This window comes from Diadema antillarum, unplaced genomic scaffold (assembly GCF_040938485.1).
Source record: "Diadema antillarum isolate AM-2024a unplaced genomic scaffold, OU_Dant_1.0 scf00000131, whole genome shotgun sequence".
Lineage (NCBI taxonomy): Eukaryota > Metazoa > Echinodermata > Echinoidea > Diadematoida > Diadematidae > Diadema > Diadema antillarum.
The window spans coordinates 2388300-2409902 of NW_027271020.1; the positions used below are offsets into that span (position 1 = coordinate 2388300).

A 21603-nucleotide genomic window follows, 5' to 3' on the forward strand; every position below is an offset into this window, starting at 1 on the left:
AGAAACAATCGCGTTTGACTGCTTTTGGAAAATACGGAGGAATAAGGTGCTTGTATATTTTCTTCGTGTCCGTGGAAAAAGTTACGATGGGAACAATTCTCCACGATCCATTCGGCAAATGACGTACGCTCACGAGTTGACGACACATTGCCCGGGTTTCCGGATGATGCGACTTGAATGTGACGAGTGCGATCGGCTTGCAGACGACCGGTTAGAACAGCTCAAGCCGCTTTTGTGTTTCGTGGGCAGCTGTTACGATGGAAACGACGTGTCGCTTTTGACAAGGTAGGCTAGCTATCTTTCTCATGTTCTGACATGATCGTATCGTACTTATATTACACTTTATGATCGATATTTCGTAGATTATACCCACAGTTAACGAAATTGTGTGGGCAGAGCCTCGAAGAATATTTCATTAAAAAAAAAAACCACAATCGGCGCGAGTAAAGTAATTCGTAATGATATTGCATCTTTAGTCCCACTCGTGTCTTTTTATGTAAGTAAATACATGTAGTTGATTACACATGGAAGTCTGGTGGTAAACGACGACATCAGCGCCCTTTAGTAGTATCGAGTCTAGACTAGTATGACCAAGGAGGTACTACGCTTGCCTAGTACCTCCTTGGGGCTTGGTATGACCTCTTGCTGTAGTATAAGACTTCCTTATTGAGTTATCACCACATAAACCAAACGTAATTTATTGGTGAGATAGTTTGCTGAGAACAAGGTTCCACAAGGACAGGCGCATGCAGAAGAACGTCGCACGCTATTCTCGACGATATTTCCGTATGGGATGACCTCATCGAGAGTGTGACAACACGATGTCAATATGCAGGATTTATAGCACATTCTGAGCTAAATTTTAGGTCATTTAGAAAATAAAATATTTCACTAAGGAGGCTGACAATCGCTAGTTTACCGAAACTAGGGGCCCTCAACCATACAAGTTACTACTAATATGACACTAGTCTCTGTCTATCTTACAAACGGCAAAATTTGCACATGAAGTTTACTTCGCTAGTGTTTCTAAGTTTAAAAATGACCATTTAATCGCAGAGGGCACCCTTCAAAATACAATTCAAATAATGCCATTAATATACAACCCAATATAAATTTGAGGTACAGTGGAAACTCGATATAAAGATCAGTGTTCTACTGTTCTTTATAACAAGATTCCCCTGTATTAAAAAATGTAGTGTTCATATTTACCTAGAAGGTTGCCAGAATATATATTGTAATCTGCAAATCATATTTGAACTACATTTCAGTTTTAATTTTATTTTAATTTTAATGTTGTCTTTTCCCCCCTACAGCCCCCCCCCCCCCCCCCCCCCCCTCCTTCCAACTTATGATTACTTCAAGTTCAGGCTGGTTAAACACCGATAGACATGGCTAAGAAAAAGCCTTTCCATCTTCGGTTGCGATGTAGTATTGATTCGGAGGCCCGGAAGCCCTCAAAAAAACAGTCAACAGTAAAGTTAGTAAACAGTAATGAAGCTGCTTCCCGAACAACAAAGTGGCGACATAAGTTGAAGGCCAACAACCCACAAGAATACACAAAATTGTTGAAAAAAGCTGCGGAATATAACAAGTTACAGAGGATCGAAATGTCCCTAGCGGAGTCCACCTTAAAGAAGAGAAATATCTCCACTGAAGAGAAGGAAAAGTCTGAAAAGTTCCTAGAACAAAAGAAGCGGTGTAATGCGACTGCAGCTCTGCGAATGAGGAAAATGAGAGCAAAGAAAAAGGAGGAGCAACTACGGCTTCAATCAAACAAAATGAAACAAACACCTAGCACCAGAGCTCAAGACAAAAGGCAAAAAGAAAAATTACAAGCACAGGCAAGAAAGAAGCGAGAGAGACGAGCAGCAATGTCAAAAGAAGAACATGAGCAATACAACGCAATGCGACGAGAGAAATACAAGCAGAAAAAAGAAAAAGAAAAGCTTATGTGGATTGAATCGCAGAAGCTCAAGGCTCGAGAAGCAGAGCTAAAGAAAGAAGAGGAACGTTTGAAAGAAATTGCAGAGGCATTCGATCAGAAACATGCGGAGTTGGAAGTCACTCGCAAGAAACTCTCATCTGCAGGATGTGACGTGAGAAGTTCTTCGGCTAGAAGAAAAAGTTTGGAGAGAGTAAGGGCAGTTATGCCACAAGACCGAGAAAAGTGTGTTTCTACGATGATAGATCTATTTCAGAAGTCCTCTCCAAAAAAGCGTGCAGCACTGAAGAAGAGAGGAATGCACACTGGCCTTGAGGATGCCCATCATGAAGTCCAAAATCTCCTGACATCAAGCATTAGTGAGGAAATGGGCAGACTAAAGAGGAGCAAGAAGAAGAAAGACCTAGAAAAAAGAAGGAATATTGCTGCATCACTAAAGATCTTGAGCAAGTACCGACTTCAGAAAAAAGGATCGGCTCTCTTGCAGATGGGCCGCAAGATCATCTCCTCGGCAAGCAAGAAGAAGCAAATGCACGACAAGAGAAAGCTGTCCCCAGAGGTAGCAAGCGCAGTCATCTCGTTCTACGAAGAATCAGCCATCGACCTGCCTGATAAGAAAATGGTATCCATGAAGACCATGAAAAATATTCGATATCTTCAACAGTCAGTGGCGGCTTTGTTCTTGAAGTTCAAATCACAGAATCCAGACATGAAAGTAGGTGCAAAAACATTCTACAGCCTCCGGCCACATCATGTAAAGCTCCAAGGATCAATCAAATTCAGGGCATGTTTGTGCGAATACTGCACAAATATTGAGTTGAAGGCAACAGCAATTAATAATTTAGCACACAGTTACGGAATGAAGTCCTTCTTTGATGGCGTTCACTCAGTGAATCGCGTCACAATGTGTCCCAAGTCTGAAGGAGCGAAGACGTACATGCGACATTGCTCCGAGAGGAAATGCAAAGAATGTGGTCCCAAATTGTTGAGATCTTACCTGAGACCGCTGGTGGAAAAACACGGCCCTAAGCATATGACATGGAAGAAATGGATTCGGGTCAGAGTGGACGAGAATGGGAAGACGATCACCAAGCAACAGATTGTCACCAACGACGGGACAGTATCTCAATGTCTGGAGGAACTTGAAGGGGAGACGGTCACTATCAGTAAGCATCTGCATAGTGCGTCTTGGCAATCTCAGCAGTTTGCTACACTTACCAAGGACATGCCAAACAACTGGGTCGTCATGGTCTTGGACTTTGCAGAGAACTTTGTATGCAAGTACCAAGACGAAATACAAAGCGCACATTGGTATCACACAAACGTCACAATCCACCCTATTGTTTGCTATCACAGATGTCCAACATGTGATGAGACAATGCAGGAGTCACTCGTCTTCATAACAGGCGATAATCGACATACATATCATGCAGTGCACCAGTTCATGTCACAGGCAGTACAGCATCTCCGGCAAAACATGGAAATTGACAAGATCATCAGATTTACAGATCAATGTGCAGCCCAATACAAAAGTAGAGGACCATTCAAGGACATTGCTCTTGCACAGCAACATTACCAAGTTCCAGTAGAGCATCACTATTTTGGTGCCAGACATGGGAAAGGTCCGAGCGATGGGGAAACGGCTGTTGTGAAACGACAAGCTTCATTAGCTATTAGTTCTGGGCGTAAAGTAATGAACAATGCAAAAGATGTATATGAGTTCTGCCAAGATGAATTGACAATACAACCAAGCCAAGCCGAATGTCTCCACTTTCAACGGAAAGTGTTCTTCGTAGAGGAAATGAATCACAACAGAGATCACAAGGACGTCCAGACCATCAAGGGCACCAGGCAACTGCACTGTGTAAAGGGTGAAAGCAGTGGACGGCTGTGGACAAGGAACCTGTCTTGTTTCTGTAAAGGCTGTGTTCTCGGGAATCAGCAGTGTGACAGCAGAGGGACTGTAGATGACTGGAAAAGTGAAAAGCTGTTTGCTGCTACGATTGAGACATCTCATGGTAAGAACTAAATTAACCTTAATATTTACCTAGAAGGTTGCCAATATATATATTCATTTAGTATTATTGACTAATGCTAGTTATTTGTGATCCAAGCAGAAAGTTTTCAAACAGACCCATCTTATTCATTGGTTGTTTTAAAGTCAGTGGTTAATATTGTGGGTCGATTTAAAAAATTGTACAACTGCGATGTCTAAGCAGTGTAACAATGTTCAAGTGGATGAATAAACGGCCAAGAATATAAAAGTTTTGAAAATCCTGCCTTCACTATCCAGATTTCTATGAATAAAGAATGAACCATTTCAGTAACAGTTTATTCAACACTATAGCCAATGGGGAAATTTGAGCATCGTAAAACAGTCATTGCAAATTTACATTTTTGCAGTAGTATTTAAATTATCATTTTCACAGCAATTTTTGCAGGGCTTCATTTCTACACTATATCAGATTTACTAGTAGCACGTGGGACCATGTAGCTCAGATTTTTTTCAACTGGATTCATTGTTAACCAATGCCTTTAACATATATTTCTGTAAGTCCAGGGTTTTTGAAAGATGTTCTTAAACTTATAACTCATGAATTGCTGCTGCACATTACACCATTGTCTTGCCATACGCTGCCACGATGACCAAATGTTGTTCTATACTACAGAGTTAAATATGTGCGCACTATCTGTACATATTTTTCTTTGGATAGACCAATGTTTTTGTTCGTTACAGAGTGGTACAACAGCAAAATTGTGTAAGTGTGAGGTGTTCTTTACAGATACAGGTGATACTGAAGACCCGTCTTCCATGACTGTTGCAGATGATGACTTGGATGCTGACGGCCCGTCTTCCATGACTGATGCAGATGATTACTGGGAAAGCGAATCCTCCCCTTCCTCTTCACCTGTGAAACAACTGCATGTTACCGGTTTGTACAAATCAGTAATATCGCTGTTTATGTTTTCTTCAACCCTTTTTTATATTAGGGAGTTAATTTTGGCGATATGAAAAACAGTTTATTTGTCCCTCGGATGAAACATTTAAGGTAGCCAATGCCTTTTGCAGAGCCCACAAAATGCCCCAATCATTGTTTGAAACCAAAGATATTAGTATTTGGGCAATATCTGTGAAATTTCGAAATCAAAAGTTGTGTAGAATTCAAAAGATAACAGTTGTAGTGTAGTCGGCATTCAAGCAACAACAGTGCATTTATCGTTCGGGGACTGTAATATAATACTTAAAATCCAAATAATAATGTCAGTAGGTATACGAATGTCATAGTAAAGAATTCACTTATTTCTTTTTGCTGTATTTTTAGTGATAAAATATACCATGAACATGATCAATCGATCAAACAGGTCTGTAAAAGGTAGACTAAGTCTAGAATAAATGTAAGGCCTTATAATAAATATACCAAAATAATTTGAATCATAGTTTTCAACTTAACTCCATAAATAAAGTTGCACAGAGGTTTCACAATATTGTCTGCTTGAATACTGTAGTGTTCCCACTAATTCTGACAAATTTCATGCAAAAGTCATTGTCTACCATTAAGGTCTTTTTTATGTATAATCTTCAACTTTCACAGATAACGTGGTCATAGGTGTTCCAACTTCCCACCCGCCTTCTACGTCTGACAGACAGCTTCCCGTTGAAGTCCCAACTTCTAACTTGCTGTCTACTGGTACTGAGCTTCATGTTGAAGACCAAACCTCTCACTCGTCAACGTGTGACACACAGCTTCACATGGAACTCCCTACTTCTCACTCGCCATCTACTGCTGGCACTCGGGTTCATGTTACAGGTTTGTAAAAATTATTTTTTACATCTCAACTTTCAAAGTTCAATTCAAGATTCAAATAATTTACTATCATGCACTGAAGCATAGAAATCATTTCAAATTTTCTGATATACAAAGGAAAAAAATGGCAAGTGGTATAATGTTAACAAATGTACTTAAGATTTTACTTGTTCTAATCATTGAAATTGGTCCCTGCACATGTATTGATGTTCTTGGCAATTTAGGTTTTAACAATCATAGCGCACATGGATTGGAACCCCACCAGCATGAACCCAAACACATGCGCACACACACACATTTATACATACCTCACAAATGAACACACACCTGCAAATGTCCCCATTTTTAACGCTTAAGTCCACCCACACCAAAATACTGATGTGCACTTAAACACCTCAGTGACCTCACCCACTGCAATGCGTATGTATCCACGTGCACTTACAGCATGGAGTCAGCATGAACACACACGTGGGACACATGCTCACCTGCACCCAATTCTAGTCCCAAAATGTCTGTGTTATTTATGTTTAAAGTTAATATACCCAATTGCACATGCAATATATTATGTACATGTGAAGGGATATTTTTTTCCCAACAAGTTAATCACACCTCCACTTTATGCATATTTAGGGAGGCTGTTACAAGATTTATGGAGAGACATACCAGTTCAATTCTGTTCAAATGAGTTTTTCTGTGGATCAAAATTCTCTTTCAGAATAACTATGTCTGAATGCAGGAGGATGTATGTCTTCTTTCATATTAAAGATCACTGGAGATCCTTTTACTGATTATGTTACGTGCAGTACTGGTTATCTGAGAATTGTCTATTGGTGACAGTTTTCTTCTATTTTGCAAAAGCATTGTTACTTTATAATTTTAGATATTTTATCTTTATTCATATATACAGCTTATCGCCAAACTCAGGACCTTCAAACTGGGGATTTTGTTGCCGTTGTATATGGTAAGACGTGGTGGGTCGGAGAAGTCCTGGAGCTGAAAGGAGAAGATGCACATATCAACTTCTTACTCAATAAGGGTGATAACAAGTACTCTTGGCCAGACAAACCGGAGCAAGACTGGATTCGGAGAACTGGGATCTTTGCCATCTTCCCCTCTCCACCAATTCCTGTGTCCTCAAGACATCTTGGATTTGAAGAAAACACTTTTCGTTCACTGGCAACTAGAATCGACACATTCATCAATCTTGAAGAATAGGATTAGTAGGACAGGATGCTGCATTTTAGAACAGGAACAAGTATATGTGAATTAAAACAGCCTCAGGACAGCTTTGGCATTCTTCAAATTTTCTACAATGTTTTATTGGAAGAGTATATGTAAGGAATAAAATACAATGTTTAATGGTGAAAATTCACCTTCCGTATCTCATTCCATTGTATGTTTGCCTTTTTTCATTCTTCCCATGAAAGATATTAAAATTAGCAAATGCCGAAGCTGTTTCGATCCTTTTATGTTATGAGGCACTACTGGCCAGGATCTCCTGCACATCATTCAGTGTAGAGTCTTAGTGCTGTAGTATTCGGTTATTTTAAAACCCAGTTAACCTACTTCAAAAATATGGTTGTGTTTCGGTCATATAATGTACAAATTTTTATACAGGTTGTACATATTCCTTCATTATTTTGCAGGTAATATTTATAGTGATAATTTTACTCGTAATTCTATTTGTAATAATATTTTCAGAACATAATGAGAATCAAAACAGTTATCCAAACCCAAACCATTTTGACCAAAGACGGTTTGGTTACTGCTTTGTTAACCTTTTTACTACAGCACTAGTGTAGACGTGCAGGACTGCGCTGCAGTCATCAGCTGAGGAGCTAGTAGCATGTGGCCTCAACTAGAACAAAATGCAAATGAAAGTATGGGTTATTTGGAATTTTTCATGTGAAAAATGAAGTTTGAATTCTGAATCAAAACATTGATTGAAAAACAAACACACATGCTCATATAAAAAACTGTTGACAACTCATGAGAAACAGGAAAATCTTAAATCAACAAGATATTGTTATAATTCATGGTTTAGGAACTTAATTTTTAATTCATTTAATAGAATTGATATTTGTATGCTAATCAGAAATCAAGTTTTTATGTGACATTACTTTAATACTAAATAGAATGACACAAGTTAACAATACAGGGGAACCGAGAACAAGATTCTTAAATTTCTTGGGACCATCAAAGTTAGATTGCTGTATTGAATCCTTGATAGTATCAGGGCTATTATACATAAGTATTATGAGTATAGGGAACTTCATTATAGTGAGGTCCTTAAGACCATATAAATTAGTGTGTTATATTGTAAATATGTTCTACTAGTAACACAAAAGAATACAAAGAAGTGGGACAAGAAAGATTACATTGTAGTAGTGGAGTTCGTCAGATCAGTGTTCTACTGTTCTTTATAACAAGATTCCCCTGTATTAAAAAATGTAGTGTTCATCACAACGGTGATGGCAAAGAAATTCAAAGTTAGAATTCCTGTAATAACTTCAAAACTTGAACAAAAGCAAAATGCAGGCACTATGTGACTAAAATTAAAAGTATTGTAATAAAATAGTATCAATATAATGTACATGCAAGAATATGGATGTAAATATAAAAGTCACTGTAACTTGAAAACGCATTGATAAACCAATACAAGAACTGGAGTGCCAAAAATATTAGTAAGGTAACATGCAAGAAAATGTGAATATGAGTTGTAACAAAATCTGAAGATATTGGGAATTTCATTTTGAATTAATGAATAAAATTATAATTCTGTCGTTCAATATGTCATTGTGATAGGCATGCACATTAAATTTGAGCCTACCCAGACTACATGCATCAAGTTTTCTGTAATCTGTACATTGTGTAGGAGGAAAGATAATCTTTCAAAGAAGGGTAAACGATTGTAATTAATTAAAATTATCCATGTGATTGCTTATTTTTGTTCAATTAAAAGCTGTTCTTGAAGAAAATCAAACAAAAATAATGAGATACATGCATTATTTGAGTAAAACTAGCAATTTGATGTTTCACGTGTAACAGGACGCCGGTATCTTGGTGTCTTTGTTACATGTGAAACCACCAAATAAACTTTGGGACAAATACATTATGATTATAAGAATAAAATTCTTATATATATCTTTATATAATTATTCTCAGTCATTACTTGAAATTTAAAAATGTTGAAAGTCTGATAAATCGAAAGACAAATTTATTGTTTCACATGTAACAGGACACCAGAATCTTTGTGTAATTGTTACATGTGAAACCTTAAAATGAAGTTTGGGCAAATAGTCATTTTGTATATGTGTCCGCATCTTTACTCTCCGATCTTATTTAAACATTAACCTGTCCTCTTATGCTTCACTCTATTTCCTTTATTATTCATGCTACATTTAAAAGAATATTAACAAATAGGACACTATTTTAGTGTTTCACATGTAACGGGACACCGGTATCTTGGTGTCTTTGTTACATGTGAAACCACCAAATAAACTTTGGGACAAATACATTATAATTATAAGAATAAAATTCTTATATATATCTTTATATAATTATTCTCAGTCATTACTTGAAATTTAAAAATGTTGAAAGTCTTATAAATCGAGAGACAAATTTATTGTTTCACATGTAACAGGACACCATAATCTCTGTGTAATTGTTACCTGTGAAACCTTAAAATGAAGTTTGGGCAAATAGTCATTTTCTGTATGTCCGCATCTTTACTCTCCGATCTTATTTAAACATCAACCTGTCCTCTTATGCTTCACTCTATTTCCTTTATTATTCATGCTACATTTAAAAGAATATTAACAAATAGGACACTATTTTAGTGTTTCACATGTAACAGGACACCAGAAAATCTGTGTAATTGTTACATGTGAAACCGTAAATGAAGTTTTGGGCAAAGTAGTCATTTTTGTATGTCATTTTGCATATTTATTTTCTGATCTTATAAACATTAGCATGTCCCCCTATGGCTCACCATATTTCCTGAATTATTCATGCTTCATTTCAAAGAATATTAACAAAAAGGACTATGTTTCAGTGTTTCACATGTAACAGGACACCGGAATCTTTGTGTAATCGTTACATGTGAAACCTCAAACAAGGTTTTGGGAAAATAGAGTCTTTTTGTATTTGTTAACCTTTTCACTTTCTGATCCTATTTAGGCATTAGCATGTCCTCTTATACTTCACCCTGTTTCCAGTATTAGTTGTGCAGCATTTCAAAGATATATTTACATTAAGATTGAATTTCAAAATTGACCCCTAAAACTGTCTGCAGACCTTTCTAATAAGAAAATGTTGTAGGATTTTTAAAATTTTTAACTTTCGATTGGTATTTTTTGCTGTTGCTGGTGTGGAAAGAGTCACAACATACTTTCCAAATATTTCTTGATTTATAAATATCTTGTGGCAAACTAAGAGAAAAAGCAGATTTTCTTCAGATCAAATTGGAAGGTTGGTGTCCCTGTTACATGTGAAACAAGTGGGCGTTATCTTGAATGTGTGATGATGTGTAGTGGCTACGCTGCAAGATTCAAACTTCTAATAGTTTGTTTGATATACTCCATGTATCTATGTTTCTTGAGATGACAATAACTAAGCTCTGCATTAGTTTTGAAATTTTGAGCCTCATGTCACACTTTGTGTACCCAACTTCATGGAATGACCCATATGTCTATGTAATATTGAATTCAATTTTTTTTTTTTTTTTTTTTTTTGGGGGGGGGGGGGGTAGGGCTACTTATTTTAGAGTTTACGGTTAGGGTTAGGGTAACATTGATCTCGGTGTCCTATACTCCTCGGGTAATGTGGAACCCCGGAGTCCAACACACTGTATACAATGTACATCTGTAGCCTACATGTAAGTTAGTGGAGGGTACATACGTTGGCTGTATGGAACTATTTCCAACATGCATTTTTGTGCTTTGTCGTCATGCACGCAACATTACTGTAATTTTTAAAGCTTACTTTAGATATGTTAGAGAAAAGTTAAATCATGAAAGAAATTGATAGCATTATTGATTTTGTTTATTGTCTTATTTTTTTCCTGCCACAACTACAGGCCGTCAAGGTTTGCAGCCTATACTCTCTTCACCTATCTTGTACACAACCGTCTGGGCAAAGGAGTGCCAAGAGTGATACCAGCCTGTGCTGTGACCAGGATAAGGGATGACTTCCCGGAGCAGTCTGGAACATTAAAAAGAGTGAAGCACTACCACAGCACTACAAATGTGACTTCAGCTCAGTGAAGAAAGCACTGAATGGATCAGTCACAAAATTTCAGAACGGTCCCTTCTGCCAGGAGTTCATAGGGAGACACATGGACAAACGTCTGGAAATGATCATCTTGTCACAGTGCACCTCACACCACTATCATCACTGCATTCACAACCGCCCAGCACCATCTGCACAGGAAATGGAAGTCTTTCCTAACTTTCCCACACCCACACCCTCTAAAGAGCCTGTGCCCCGTTGCATAAAACAGTTACCGCTGCGGGAAGTCTAAAATTTCAATGGTAAGTCACAAATCAGCGGTAAGTCACAAATCAGCGGTAACTTTCCGTTGAATAAAAAGTTACCACTGATTTTTTGAAGGTAAGACTTCCAAAAACAGCGGTAACTTTACCATAGTTCTCAGGGGTGTGGTAAGTCAGCAAAAACTGCGCTTTCCATGTCATTCCATCATGGCAGCCATATTAGGAGAAGCCGTGCTAGGAGAAGAGAGCGGATTTTCCGAGATAGGAGGCATCCTCTGGACCTGTACACCGACGAGCAAATGCTCAAGGTGTACAGGTTCAGCAGGCATGGATGCCTGTCTATAATCGACCGTATAACGGAGAGACTAGAACATCGAACACGAAGGAACCAGGCAATTCCACCTAGCCTTCAAGTGTTCACAGCACTTCGCTTCTATGCAGGTGGCTCTGTCATGGATGCAACAAGTTGCATCCATGGCATCCACAAATCTACAACATCAAGAACAATTAGAAGAGTCTCTTTGGCACTTTGCGACATCCGGGACGAGGTAAGAAAAAAAATATGATTAATTTCACAATCAAATTTGTCTACAGAGGTCTACCATACTCTATTCTATCATTAAGACTACTGCCTATGGAGTATGATACATACTCCACTGGCCACAGGTGCAGTACGTTGTTGCGTAGGTAACCCTTCGCCGATGCCCGGGCGGGCGGGCCGGGCGGGCGGGCCGGGCGGCGATGGCATGGCCTACTACTAGGCTAGAGTAGAGAGTAATATCAACGCCAGAATGTATGCGCCGAACTGACGTCAAAGTTGGCAAACTCAATGCAAACATCATGCAGCATGATGCTATATTCATAAATTCAATTATATCGTACGTAGCAAACTACCTTTTATCTCTCGAACAATATGATACACCTAGTAGTACTCGTACTTCTAAGGGAAAAGATGACCAGCACGAATGCTGCTTCACTGTAGTCCCACATGTGCCCTTTTCTGCGCGTCTATCTATCGAGCACACCATACCACCACACCACGGTCGCGATCGTGTTGACGTGCCGATCATCGGTACAGTCAGGGAGGTGAGAGGAACCTCCCTGGGACAGTATGTCAATCTATGTATCTGTGTACACTGTAGTAGTAGTTGGCCTGGGTAAGCGAGTGGGCTCAGCTCCGTCAGCCCAGCCAGCCAGGGGACGAACTCAAAGTAACTTTCTCAAATTGATAACTGCACCCTGAGAGAGAACTGATGATGAAGTTAAGATGTTTTACCTCAGAATAACAAGTACAATATCAACTGTAGTCCATCCTCAATCTCGTCTCTCCTTTATCCTGTTAGCTCAGCTTGTAATACGTAGCTCACCAGAATTTATCGTCCCAGGAAGTTGATTGAGTGAACGTACAGCAGCAATGCACGCACGTGCACATTAGTTGTTTACACGTTGTCAATACACGTACCGTGGATTGTATCCACAGCTACATGTAGCTAGCACAGTACATCTCTTTGGTGAATCGTCACTTCCGCACAGTGCTTTGTGAACTTTGAACTTTATTTGCATACAGTACAAGGTCACAATCTAGCCCCAACTCCCACCCACCCTGCATCAAAATGTCAATAGTTTTGCATGGTAAACTATCATCAGTGTTTTACTATGTACTATAAAGTAAAGGTCGTTTTGGATGCACAGTTTACTTCATTGCATTTAATAGTCTGTGAGACTGAAAAGTATTAAGTACCGTACATGTAGAACTCAAATACACTTTGAATCCCAACATTAACTGTGTCATTTTTTTTTTTTCAGTTCAAACTTAATCAGTACAATTATTTACATTCATTGTTGGCTAGCATTACTGTATATTGAGTGTCCTTGGGATTGGCAATGTGTATACCAAATGTGTTTGCCTTTCTAGAATGTATATAACCACATGGGAACCAGCTTGACCTCATCCCTGATATTAAAAAATATATACAGAGAAAATATTGAAGAGTACTTGGGATGAAATAAATATTAATATAAAAAAAAAATTGAAGGAACACTGTTACATGTACAACAACTTCACACCTTTCTCTTGTATAGATCATAGTTAACTTTATTATTTGTTTATTTTAAAAAAAAGGTAACACCTGTCACATGAGCGGCTGGCCTGAAGAGGCCTATGAGTGATAATTATATGTCAAATATATTATTTAAAAATATATATATAAATCTAAAAAAAAAAAATATATATATATGCATATATACAGACATTAGCAAATCATTTAATTAAAGAAAGAGAAAACGTTGGGCTAGACAAAGCATGAAGGTGTACATTATTCAGTTGTGGGAATATAATTGTTAGCGCACATTAAAAATGAGGTTGACAAAACTGGCAACAAAAAGGGGGCATCCAACCCATATTACCCCTAACTGCATTGCTAGGGTTATATTTCCCCACTCTAAGATAGAAATGACATCCGCTCTTAAAGAAAAAAAAAAAAAAAAAAAAAACATACAGAAAACCATGTGTTCGCATTTCTGTTTGCTTTGCTGACAAGTGCATGTGTTCTGTGTGGTAACAAGTGGGTCTGTGAATGAATAAGTTGGGCATGAACATCAAGAAAAAAAAAATGCTAGCTATTTAACAGCATTGATCCCTACTTCCCTTAATCTGAAACTACATCAAGCAATTACACATCTGTTTGTATTGCCATTACCACCAATGTAATAACAGTTTTGCCATTATCATTAATGTAATCATATCTAAACTATGAATGGTAATTGTGAAATTTAAAATAACAAAATAATGTGTTGGAACACTGCAAAATAACAGGCTCAGTTAGTTTTCTCAACCCATGTCAATATAATTTGACCTTCGAGCACAATTATTAAATACATAAACTCTATTCTGGATTTATTACATTTTCATTTCAGGTGATTCGCTTTCCCACGACCGTGGAAGAGGTTAGGCAGAGCCAAATAAGATTTTTTCAGCTCTCCGGCTTTCCGAATGTGGTGAGTACCGTAGATGGCACTCATGTGGGATTGCACGGCGCCCCCCTAGGACTTGATGAGTATGTTTTCGTCAACAGAAAAGGAAACTACTCCATTAATGTTCAACTGATGTGTGACAGTTCCTACAAGTTAACCAATGTGGTGGCACGATGGCCGGGTAGCACCCACGATTCCAGGATATTGAGGGTATGTATAATTTCTTCATCATCCTCTTTACTCAGGAAATGACACTCATAGGGCAAAATTTACAAACCATCCAAACCATTCATCCTCATTTCAGAATGTCAACCACAATCACTTGAAATTCAAATGATATACAGTATTCCCCCCCCCCCCAAAAAAAAAATACAATCAGATTTTTGCATTAATAAATCCAATATGATTAAATTGTCTAAATGCTACTTCAGGGTCTTAAAATATAACATCTTAGCTCTACTTTGCAGAAGACCCCATTCCATTTGGTTAAGCAGTCACAGAGAAATGTGGATTGTTGTAAAGCGTGTCATGAGTCTTCCAAGTTTAGCACTTGGATGATCTTAGTGTGAACACAATACACAGAACTTTGAGGGAAGAGACTCTTGACATGCTCTACAAAATTCCTTATTTCTCTTTGATCACTGAAGCAAATCAAAAGGGGTTTTCTGTAAGATGTTGGCAATGAGTTTTTATAGTTCTGTATCCTGGAATTGTATTTGGATTGATTTGCTATTTTTAACGTTATCATTGCGGAGTGTACCGTTACATTTTTTGGGGGGGACATATGGTACATATACTGTATTATTGTCTGATTCATTAAGTCTTAAATAGGAAATGCAGTACACATATAAGTTGGTCTGATAAGAAAGATTAAGATTTTAAGAGTCTAATGGTAAAAATTTGACTGAAGCTGAATGAAAATAAGCAAGTTAGGACATTTCAAAGTTTTGATATTTTCTCCAAAACAGCTCTTGTATATTGAGTATGAATTTAAAATTGCATGAGCTTTACCATGTCATACCCTTACAATTGTCCATTGATCTTGTACAGAAAATAACAAGAAGTAAATGTTTCTGTGATTAAAGTCTGAAACACGACATTATTCCCGCTTGAATTACTTCAGAATAGTGTTCAGTTAGAAATATGGGAATTTGAGCCGTGGGCATAATTGCCTTTAGAAAATCCAAAAAAAAAAGAGCAAATGTCAAAAATTTATGGAAAAACATCATGGTAAGTTGTAAGGAAATGCATGCACTTTAAAGTCATGATAAGTTATAGTTTCTTACCCTGAAATTGTATCTGGATTGATTTGGAAACTTCAGTGTATTGTTCTGAAAACTGGAAAATACCTGCTATTTTTTTTTTTTAAGGAATTACTGGCCATAGTGACAAATGGCAAACTTAAGGTTAAAGTTGGATTGAAAATGCTCAATTTCCTGCATAATTGATTTGGGAAAAAATTAGTCATCCACGTAAATGAAACCTACTTTGAAAAAGTAGACACTAAACACCTTTCTGACATGTCTTTTTTTATGAATAAATTTGGCGATAACGTGAAACTGTGATTTCATGTTGTCAAGAAGCAATTAATGATATAACCATGCAGTATGATAGAGGGAAACCATTTGACATAGCAAAATTTCTTGTTATATCAAAAAAATAAAGATGTTATTTTGTCATTTTGCATTGTCTTTGTCATCCAACACGAAAGCTACTCAGTTAGAGTCTACGTATTTGAAGACATTGTTTGAAATCAAGAACAGAATTAATTTCTGTATACACGTACTTTATGAGCGGTACATTACGTGTAGTAGAAACCCATACAAGTTATGATATGCAACAGTAGTGGGATTATGCTTAAGTTGACAGATGGTTTGCACAATTAGCTAATATTATTAGTAATTCATGTCATTATTGATATATACAAACAACTTACTTCCTTTTTAATTATATACAGAAAAGAGAAAAAAACTCAGATTTCAGCCAAGGTGAGAAGGTGGCATTGGTGGAATATGTCGGAAACCACTGTGCTGACCAAAGCCAAAGCAGGCTATTGTGGTGTCAAGGTGAGCTTAAAGTTATTAGTAAGGTTTATGTCCACATGTCTTCTCTTGAGCATTATAAAAAGAGTTATCATGGATATTTCAAATTAATTGCAGTGTAATCACGTTTAACAGCATGTTTCCACAGGCATTCAGGTAGCCAATATGCAAGCCCAGTTCCCATCAGGAAGAAGATTGAGAGTGGTACAGACAGTACTTTGACATTGTGATAGTCATCATCTTCATACGATCTTATGATGGAAAAAATAGAGAAAAGTGGTGAATTATGAAAAGATTGGTTTTAAATTGGTTCACTTTCCCGATGACTATAATTGCTACCTGTGAGATGGCTTGTTCTGTATAATGTACCATTTCAAACAAAATTATTAAAGTGGTTCAGTACCTCTGACAACTATCAAACTGACATGGAGAACAGGAATACATAGAACACTGAGAGACCATGGAAGGCGATGGACACCAAAATGAGGGAAATGTAGGAAAATAGTGATAAGGGCACTCGGCAGCAAGCTGCAAAAGGATACCAGAAGATGTCATTTCACTAGCAAGAGTGGCAGATACCTAAGCTCAGGACCAAACAATGCCAGAGAAATAATTCAAAGAAGGCTGTCATTCTTGACCCTCCATGACTTGGATGTTGAAAGCAGAGTGAGCCACCATGCTCCTACAGCGAGGAAGGTGAAATAATCCCAAAGTGCCGCCACAGACAGACAGTGCAAGAAATTTGCACAGCACTTGAAGAATGTGGTTAAGGCAACCAAGGAAGAAGTAGAAATTGAGACTAACTCAAGAAGTCCTCCATGTGTATAGAGCGAACGTGTAGATTGAGTTCTTCTGGCCCAGCTGGTTGTTTTGAAAAATGGTCTGGAGGCAAAGTGTCAAGGAGGACTGTTGATGATTACAAAAAATGCTCCAGTGGAGAAGGCTGTATTTCTAGTGATGGTGCCTTTTGGGAGAAAGCACTCTGTATGTAAAGTGCTCTGGAGTGTTGAGATCATTGGTAAATGTTCCTGAATTGTGCCTGTTCTTCTGAAAAGTTTTTGTTGTTTCTACATAGATGTGGATGCATGTAGAACAACAATGCTTTTCATCACTTTTTTAAGATCTTTATAGTTCCAGTCATGTTCTTTTATAGTAATCTGTTATCCCCTCTTTTTTTCTAATTTCTCTATAGGTCATATGGAAGCATCTCTATGACCCCTCTTCTGCAGGAGACAAAGGATCATTGTACTCTGCGAGGAATTTCTTAGAAGCCCGAAATGTCACAATCGACCAAATGAAGAACATCAATGCTGCATATCACATGATCTACTAGAAAAGTACACATAGGCATTTGTCCTTGCTGCAGCATTGGATTTCTTTGGGCTGGAAGATGTGGAAGGAGATCAAACCAAAAATGCATTCTCCCTCAAAACTCATCACAGTTACAAGCACTATGCAGATCTAGTAATGTCATCTTTCGTGGATTCATACATGTTTCCAAGGGAAAGCGAAATGATTCCTGCAGTCCAGTCATGGATATTCCCACACTGCAGTAAGAAGTATGCATCAAGAAAAATGCTGATGAATCATTTGAAGACACAAACACTCTGGTGTGGATGTTCTCTCAAATAGTGCTACAGCACCAACACAGAATGCAATCGAAGACCACATTTTGAACTATTCTCGATGTGCATTGGGCCTAGGAACGGTTGCACTTACGACTTCAATGATGCCAGGCAGATGGGAGATGGTGATTGAATCATCTGACTCCTTAAGAGACTGCTTTTTTATTTCAAGGCAGCTAAAAAGCCAAAATGACTCTAGACGGTGTCCTGTTACTAATCACTCGTGTTTTATTTGCTTTGTGAAAAGACTCAGTAAATTCATCAAAATGAATGCCACGAACAGACAGTTTGAGAAAGAGAAGGACACACCAAAGATTTTGAAATACTTTTCAAATTTGGGTTCAGAGAAAACATCCCCAGACATGGAAACAATCGAGCATGAGGATGATTTATTGAGGCAAGCTGACAGCATGGAGACGGAGAACGAAAGCAGCAAGGGGCTGACGGAACTGCAATCGGGTGACTCAGATCACATTTTGAACTATTGTCCTTGTGCATTGGGCCTAGGAATGGTTGCACTTGACTTTAATGATGCCAAGCAGATGGGAGATGGTGATCACATCATCCGACTCCACAAGATATTGCTTTAAATTTGCATTTCAACTACGGCAGCTAAAAAGCAAAAACACAGCTTACAGATTCTTAGACTTTTAGCTCAGGTTAAGTGCTTTCTCACACCAAGGCTATCATATGAGCTAACTTGGAACCGCTTTGTCAACACAACTGGTGAAATGAAATGCAACGTAGAGGTTGATTGTGCATTTGAGCATCGCAACAGGGCACTTCAGGAAAACTGCCAAGGACTTTGTGGGAAAGTTACTCAGAAGAGTGTTACAAGATCTGTGGAGCAGCTACGTCACATACTGGTGAATGTCGATAAAAAGGTAAAGGTGTAAAGGGCTTCATCGAGATGTCACCTCACTGCTAAACCCAATGTCATCTCTCTTGCTAAGGAGCTCCATGAGGCATGTATCTCAGAAGAGACTGCAAATCGTAGCATTCAAGGTTTCAAAACTTTCCGGTATCTTTCTTGAGCACCCTTTGGGTACCAGAGCTACAAAAATGGATTTCAGCATCTCTAAAATCCTTGTCGTGGAAAAATCAATTTACAAGCAATTGAAAGTTATCAGGAGGAAATGAAATAAACACCTACATGTTACATTGATGAAAAGAAGCCAAGTCTGATATCCATGGCATTGATTAGTACTTAAAGGCTGTTAGTGTCCTGTCGGCAGACTCCTTGGGATACATCCTACACATAGGATTTCCTCAACAAGGTGGCCTACAAGATGGATTGGGGAGAGGGGGGAATCAACACCCAAATCCTGCTCCCTTTTCCAGTACCATCTCCTTCCTAACCACTGTTTCCTAAGTCTTCCTTTGCATGTACATTGTACAGTGGTGAGATGGAATACAAGGGTATCATTTCTCGAATTTCATAACCTTTACACAAATGATCATAGACCTTGCATTCTGAAAATGAACAACATATAATAAGGAAATAGGGCACCTGTTTTGGATGGGTGAGTTTGCAGATGCTGCAGATGAAAATGCTACAGAGTACTTTTATTGTTAATCTTTCAACATCCGTCTCAATGTGCAGTGACCTACAAGAAAAAAAAAATCAGACCTTCTTTTCAATGCCTACAGAGTCAACACCAGGATGCTGCAGACTTTGAAAAACCAACAAAATCAAAAGACACTGGATCCACCTTCTTTGCAAGTGGAGTTCAACAATGCACAGATGTTGGAGACGGGATAAGAGTGAGCCACAATCACACAGCATCAGTGCAGGCTTTCACGATTTCATTTGTCAACAGGGAATAATGGCATAGTCGCTTATTAATGGGTTTCTTAAAGATCTCTTACAGTGGTTTTTATCCATCAAATTATCTTACATTTGTGTAGAATGCATTTAACATGATAATATACAAAAGTAGAAAATTTTCACTGACAACAATTTGATTATCAAAACATATGTGACCGGCGACAACGGTTTCAGGCAAAAGTCGGGAATTTTGAAAATTCATTTTTTCACTAAATCACATTGCCCATTTCCTAAGCTTTGCATTGATATAAAACACTTGTATTCTTCGGCACCATTAGTGGGCATAGAAAGAGAAATAAAATGCACTTTTTAAGTTGTTCGCCTGACAAAATTGCGAGAAAACAGGCTTTGAAGATTCACCTCTTTCTCAAAGACAATGTCCGAGCGGCGATGCGAGGGGATAATCACCCATCCGTACGATGGTGCCAATCGATGTTAAGCTCCGCCTCTAGCAACCACATCGCCTTCTGATTGGCTCACTGAGAGAGTCAAATTTCCCGGGCACCTTCCTCGGAGTTCAGCGTATGGAGCCAAAAAACAATGCGTTTTGCTCGGGTTTGTTTACAGTACATCTTTCAAGATGGCGAATACGATAATTGCAAGCATGGTGCACATGTACATGTGTATGGTGCACGCATTACGCAATGGCATCCACACGCCATGACCGTGTGCATGTCCAAGGCAGACAATTGCTAGTGCTGGCAAGGGTCACGCTTCCTGTTTGTTTTGCTTTTACAAGACATGCATATGTTGCTTTGTTCGGTGGTGCTAATTAAATTAAAACAAACAAACAAATAAACACACGACTCGTTAGTTTGGTGCGATCTTGACGTGTAGTATTTGAATATATAGTCAAATGTGACCGCTCCTTTCCTCTCATCTAATTCCATTGAGTCAGTCTGCTGTCATAATTTTTACTACATGTACAAGTAGACAAATTTGTGAATATCTAGTTTTCTTTTCACGCGATTATGTCATGCTACATGATTTTTGTTTCACTTCCGTTGTCGAACATTGCGGTAGAATAGTTTGGATAGAAAGCCAAACGAAGAGCACGCACTACAGAGCGAGCGTATATAAACCACTATAGCAAGAGCAATGGAGCATGTAATCGTGCACGCGTGGACAAAGCATTCCCCAAACGCTGCAACTGGTGTCTCCGAAAGCCGAATAATGTAAAATTTAATGTATGCGACGCACCAGCCAATCGCATGCGAGACCCTGCACCGTAGCAACACTGGGGATATTAGCACGGCGTTCGAAAGAAGCTCGAAACTGACGAGTGCGATCCAACATACACTTTGTAGGGTGCTTAAAATTCCATTTTCGATAGGAAAAACCTAGTCATATGCTATGAAATTTAGTGTAGATGTAGAAAACATATCAAAGATTCGATTTCTGCATAAAACCTAAATCGACAAAAATAATGGTCAAAATCTTTGTACCCCGCCTAGGAGGGAATTTGCTCTTGCGACTTTTGCCTGAAACCGTTGTCGCGGGTCACATATGCTGTTTCTAAGCATTTAGGAAGGTGACGACAGGTGTTCTTGAATATTTTTTTTTTTGATGAACATGTGACCTAAGCTGGAGATAACATGGACCTCAGATGTCATTGGCCATACCTGTGCTAGCTAATATTAATCATCTCTAGATCAGCAGCTTGGCTGGCCGGCTCGCGCAGTGCAAAATTCAAAAGTGGACATTAGACTGGAGGCAGAAGGCCAAGGGCTAGGGTGTGACTAGAAGAGGAGAGCTGGCAGGGAGTATGCAGTGGGGAACTGTCAATGTGTCTGATACCGAGCAGGGGAGATCGGAAGAATAAACTTGAAATTGAAACGGTAAGGTACATCACCAGTGCTGTATGAATTAATCAGCGTCTGAGTTGACTCTACTGG

The 21603-nt window shown here is 38.5% G+C and overlaps 1 protein-coding gene across 1 annotated transcript; it reads left to right on the top strand.

The window, feature by feature from the left end:
* Window positions 1-1340: 1340 nt before the first annotated feature.
* On the top strand, window positions 1341-6993 carry LOC139720682 (uncharacterized). Its single transcript, XM_071632039.1, has 4 exons — window positions 1341-3960; window positions 4726-4875; window positions 5536-5751; window positions 6656-6993. The coding sequence occupies exons 1-4, from the start codon at window positions 1389-1391 to the stop codon at window positions 6961-6963; spliced, it is 3246 nt and encodes a 1081-aa protein (XP_071488140.1). The 5' UTR covers window positions 1341-1388; the 3' UTR covers window positions 6964-6993.
* Window positions 6994-21603: the final 14610 nt, after the last annotated feature.

Bases quoted from the DNA above. Each gene is read 5' to 3' on its own strand.
- LOC139720682 (XM_071632039.1), top strand. From the start codon at position 1,389: ATGGCTAAGAAAAAGCCTTTCCATCTTCGGTTGCGATGTAGTATTGAT. The intron at 4,876-5,535 runs GTTTGTACAAAT...CAACTTTCACAG, and splicing joins GAAACAACTGCATGTTACCG to ATAACGTGGTCATAGGTGTT. The intron at 5,752-6,655 runs GTTTGTAAAAAT...TCATATATACAG, and splicing joins CACTCGGGTTCATGTTACAG to CTTATCGCCAAACTCAGGAC.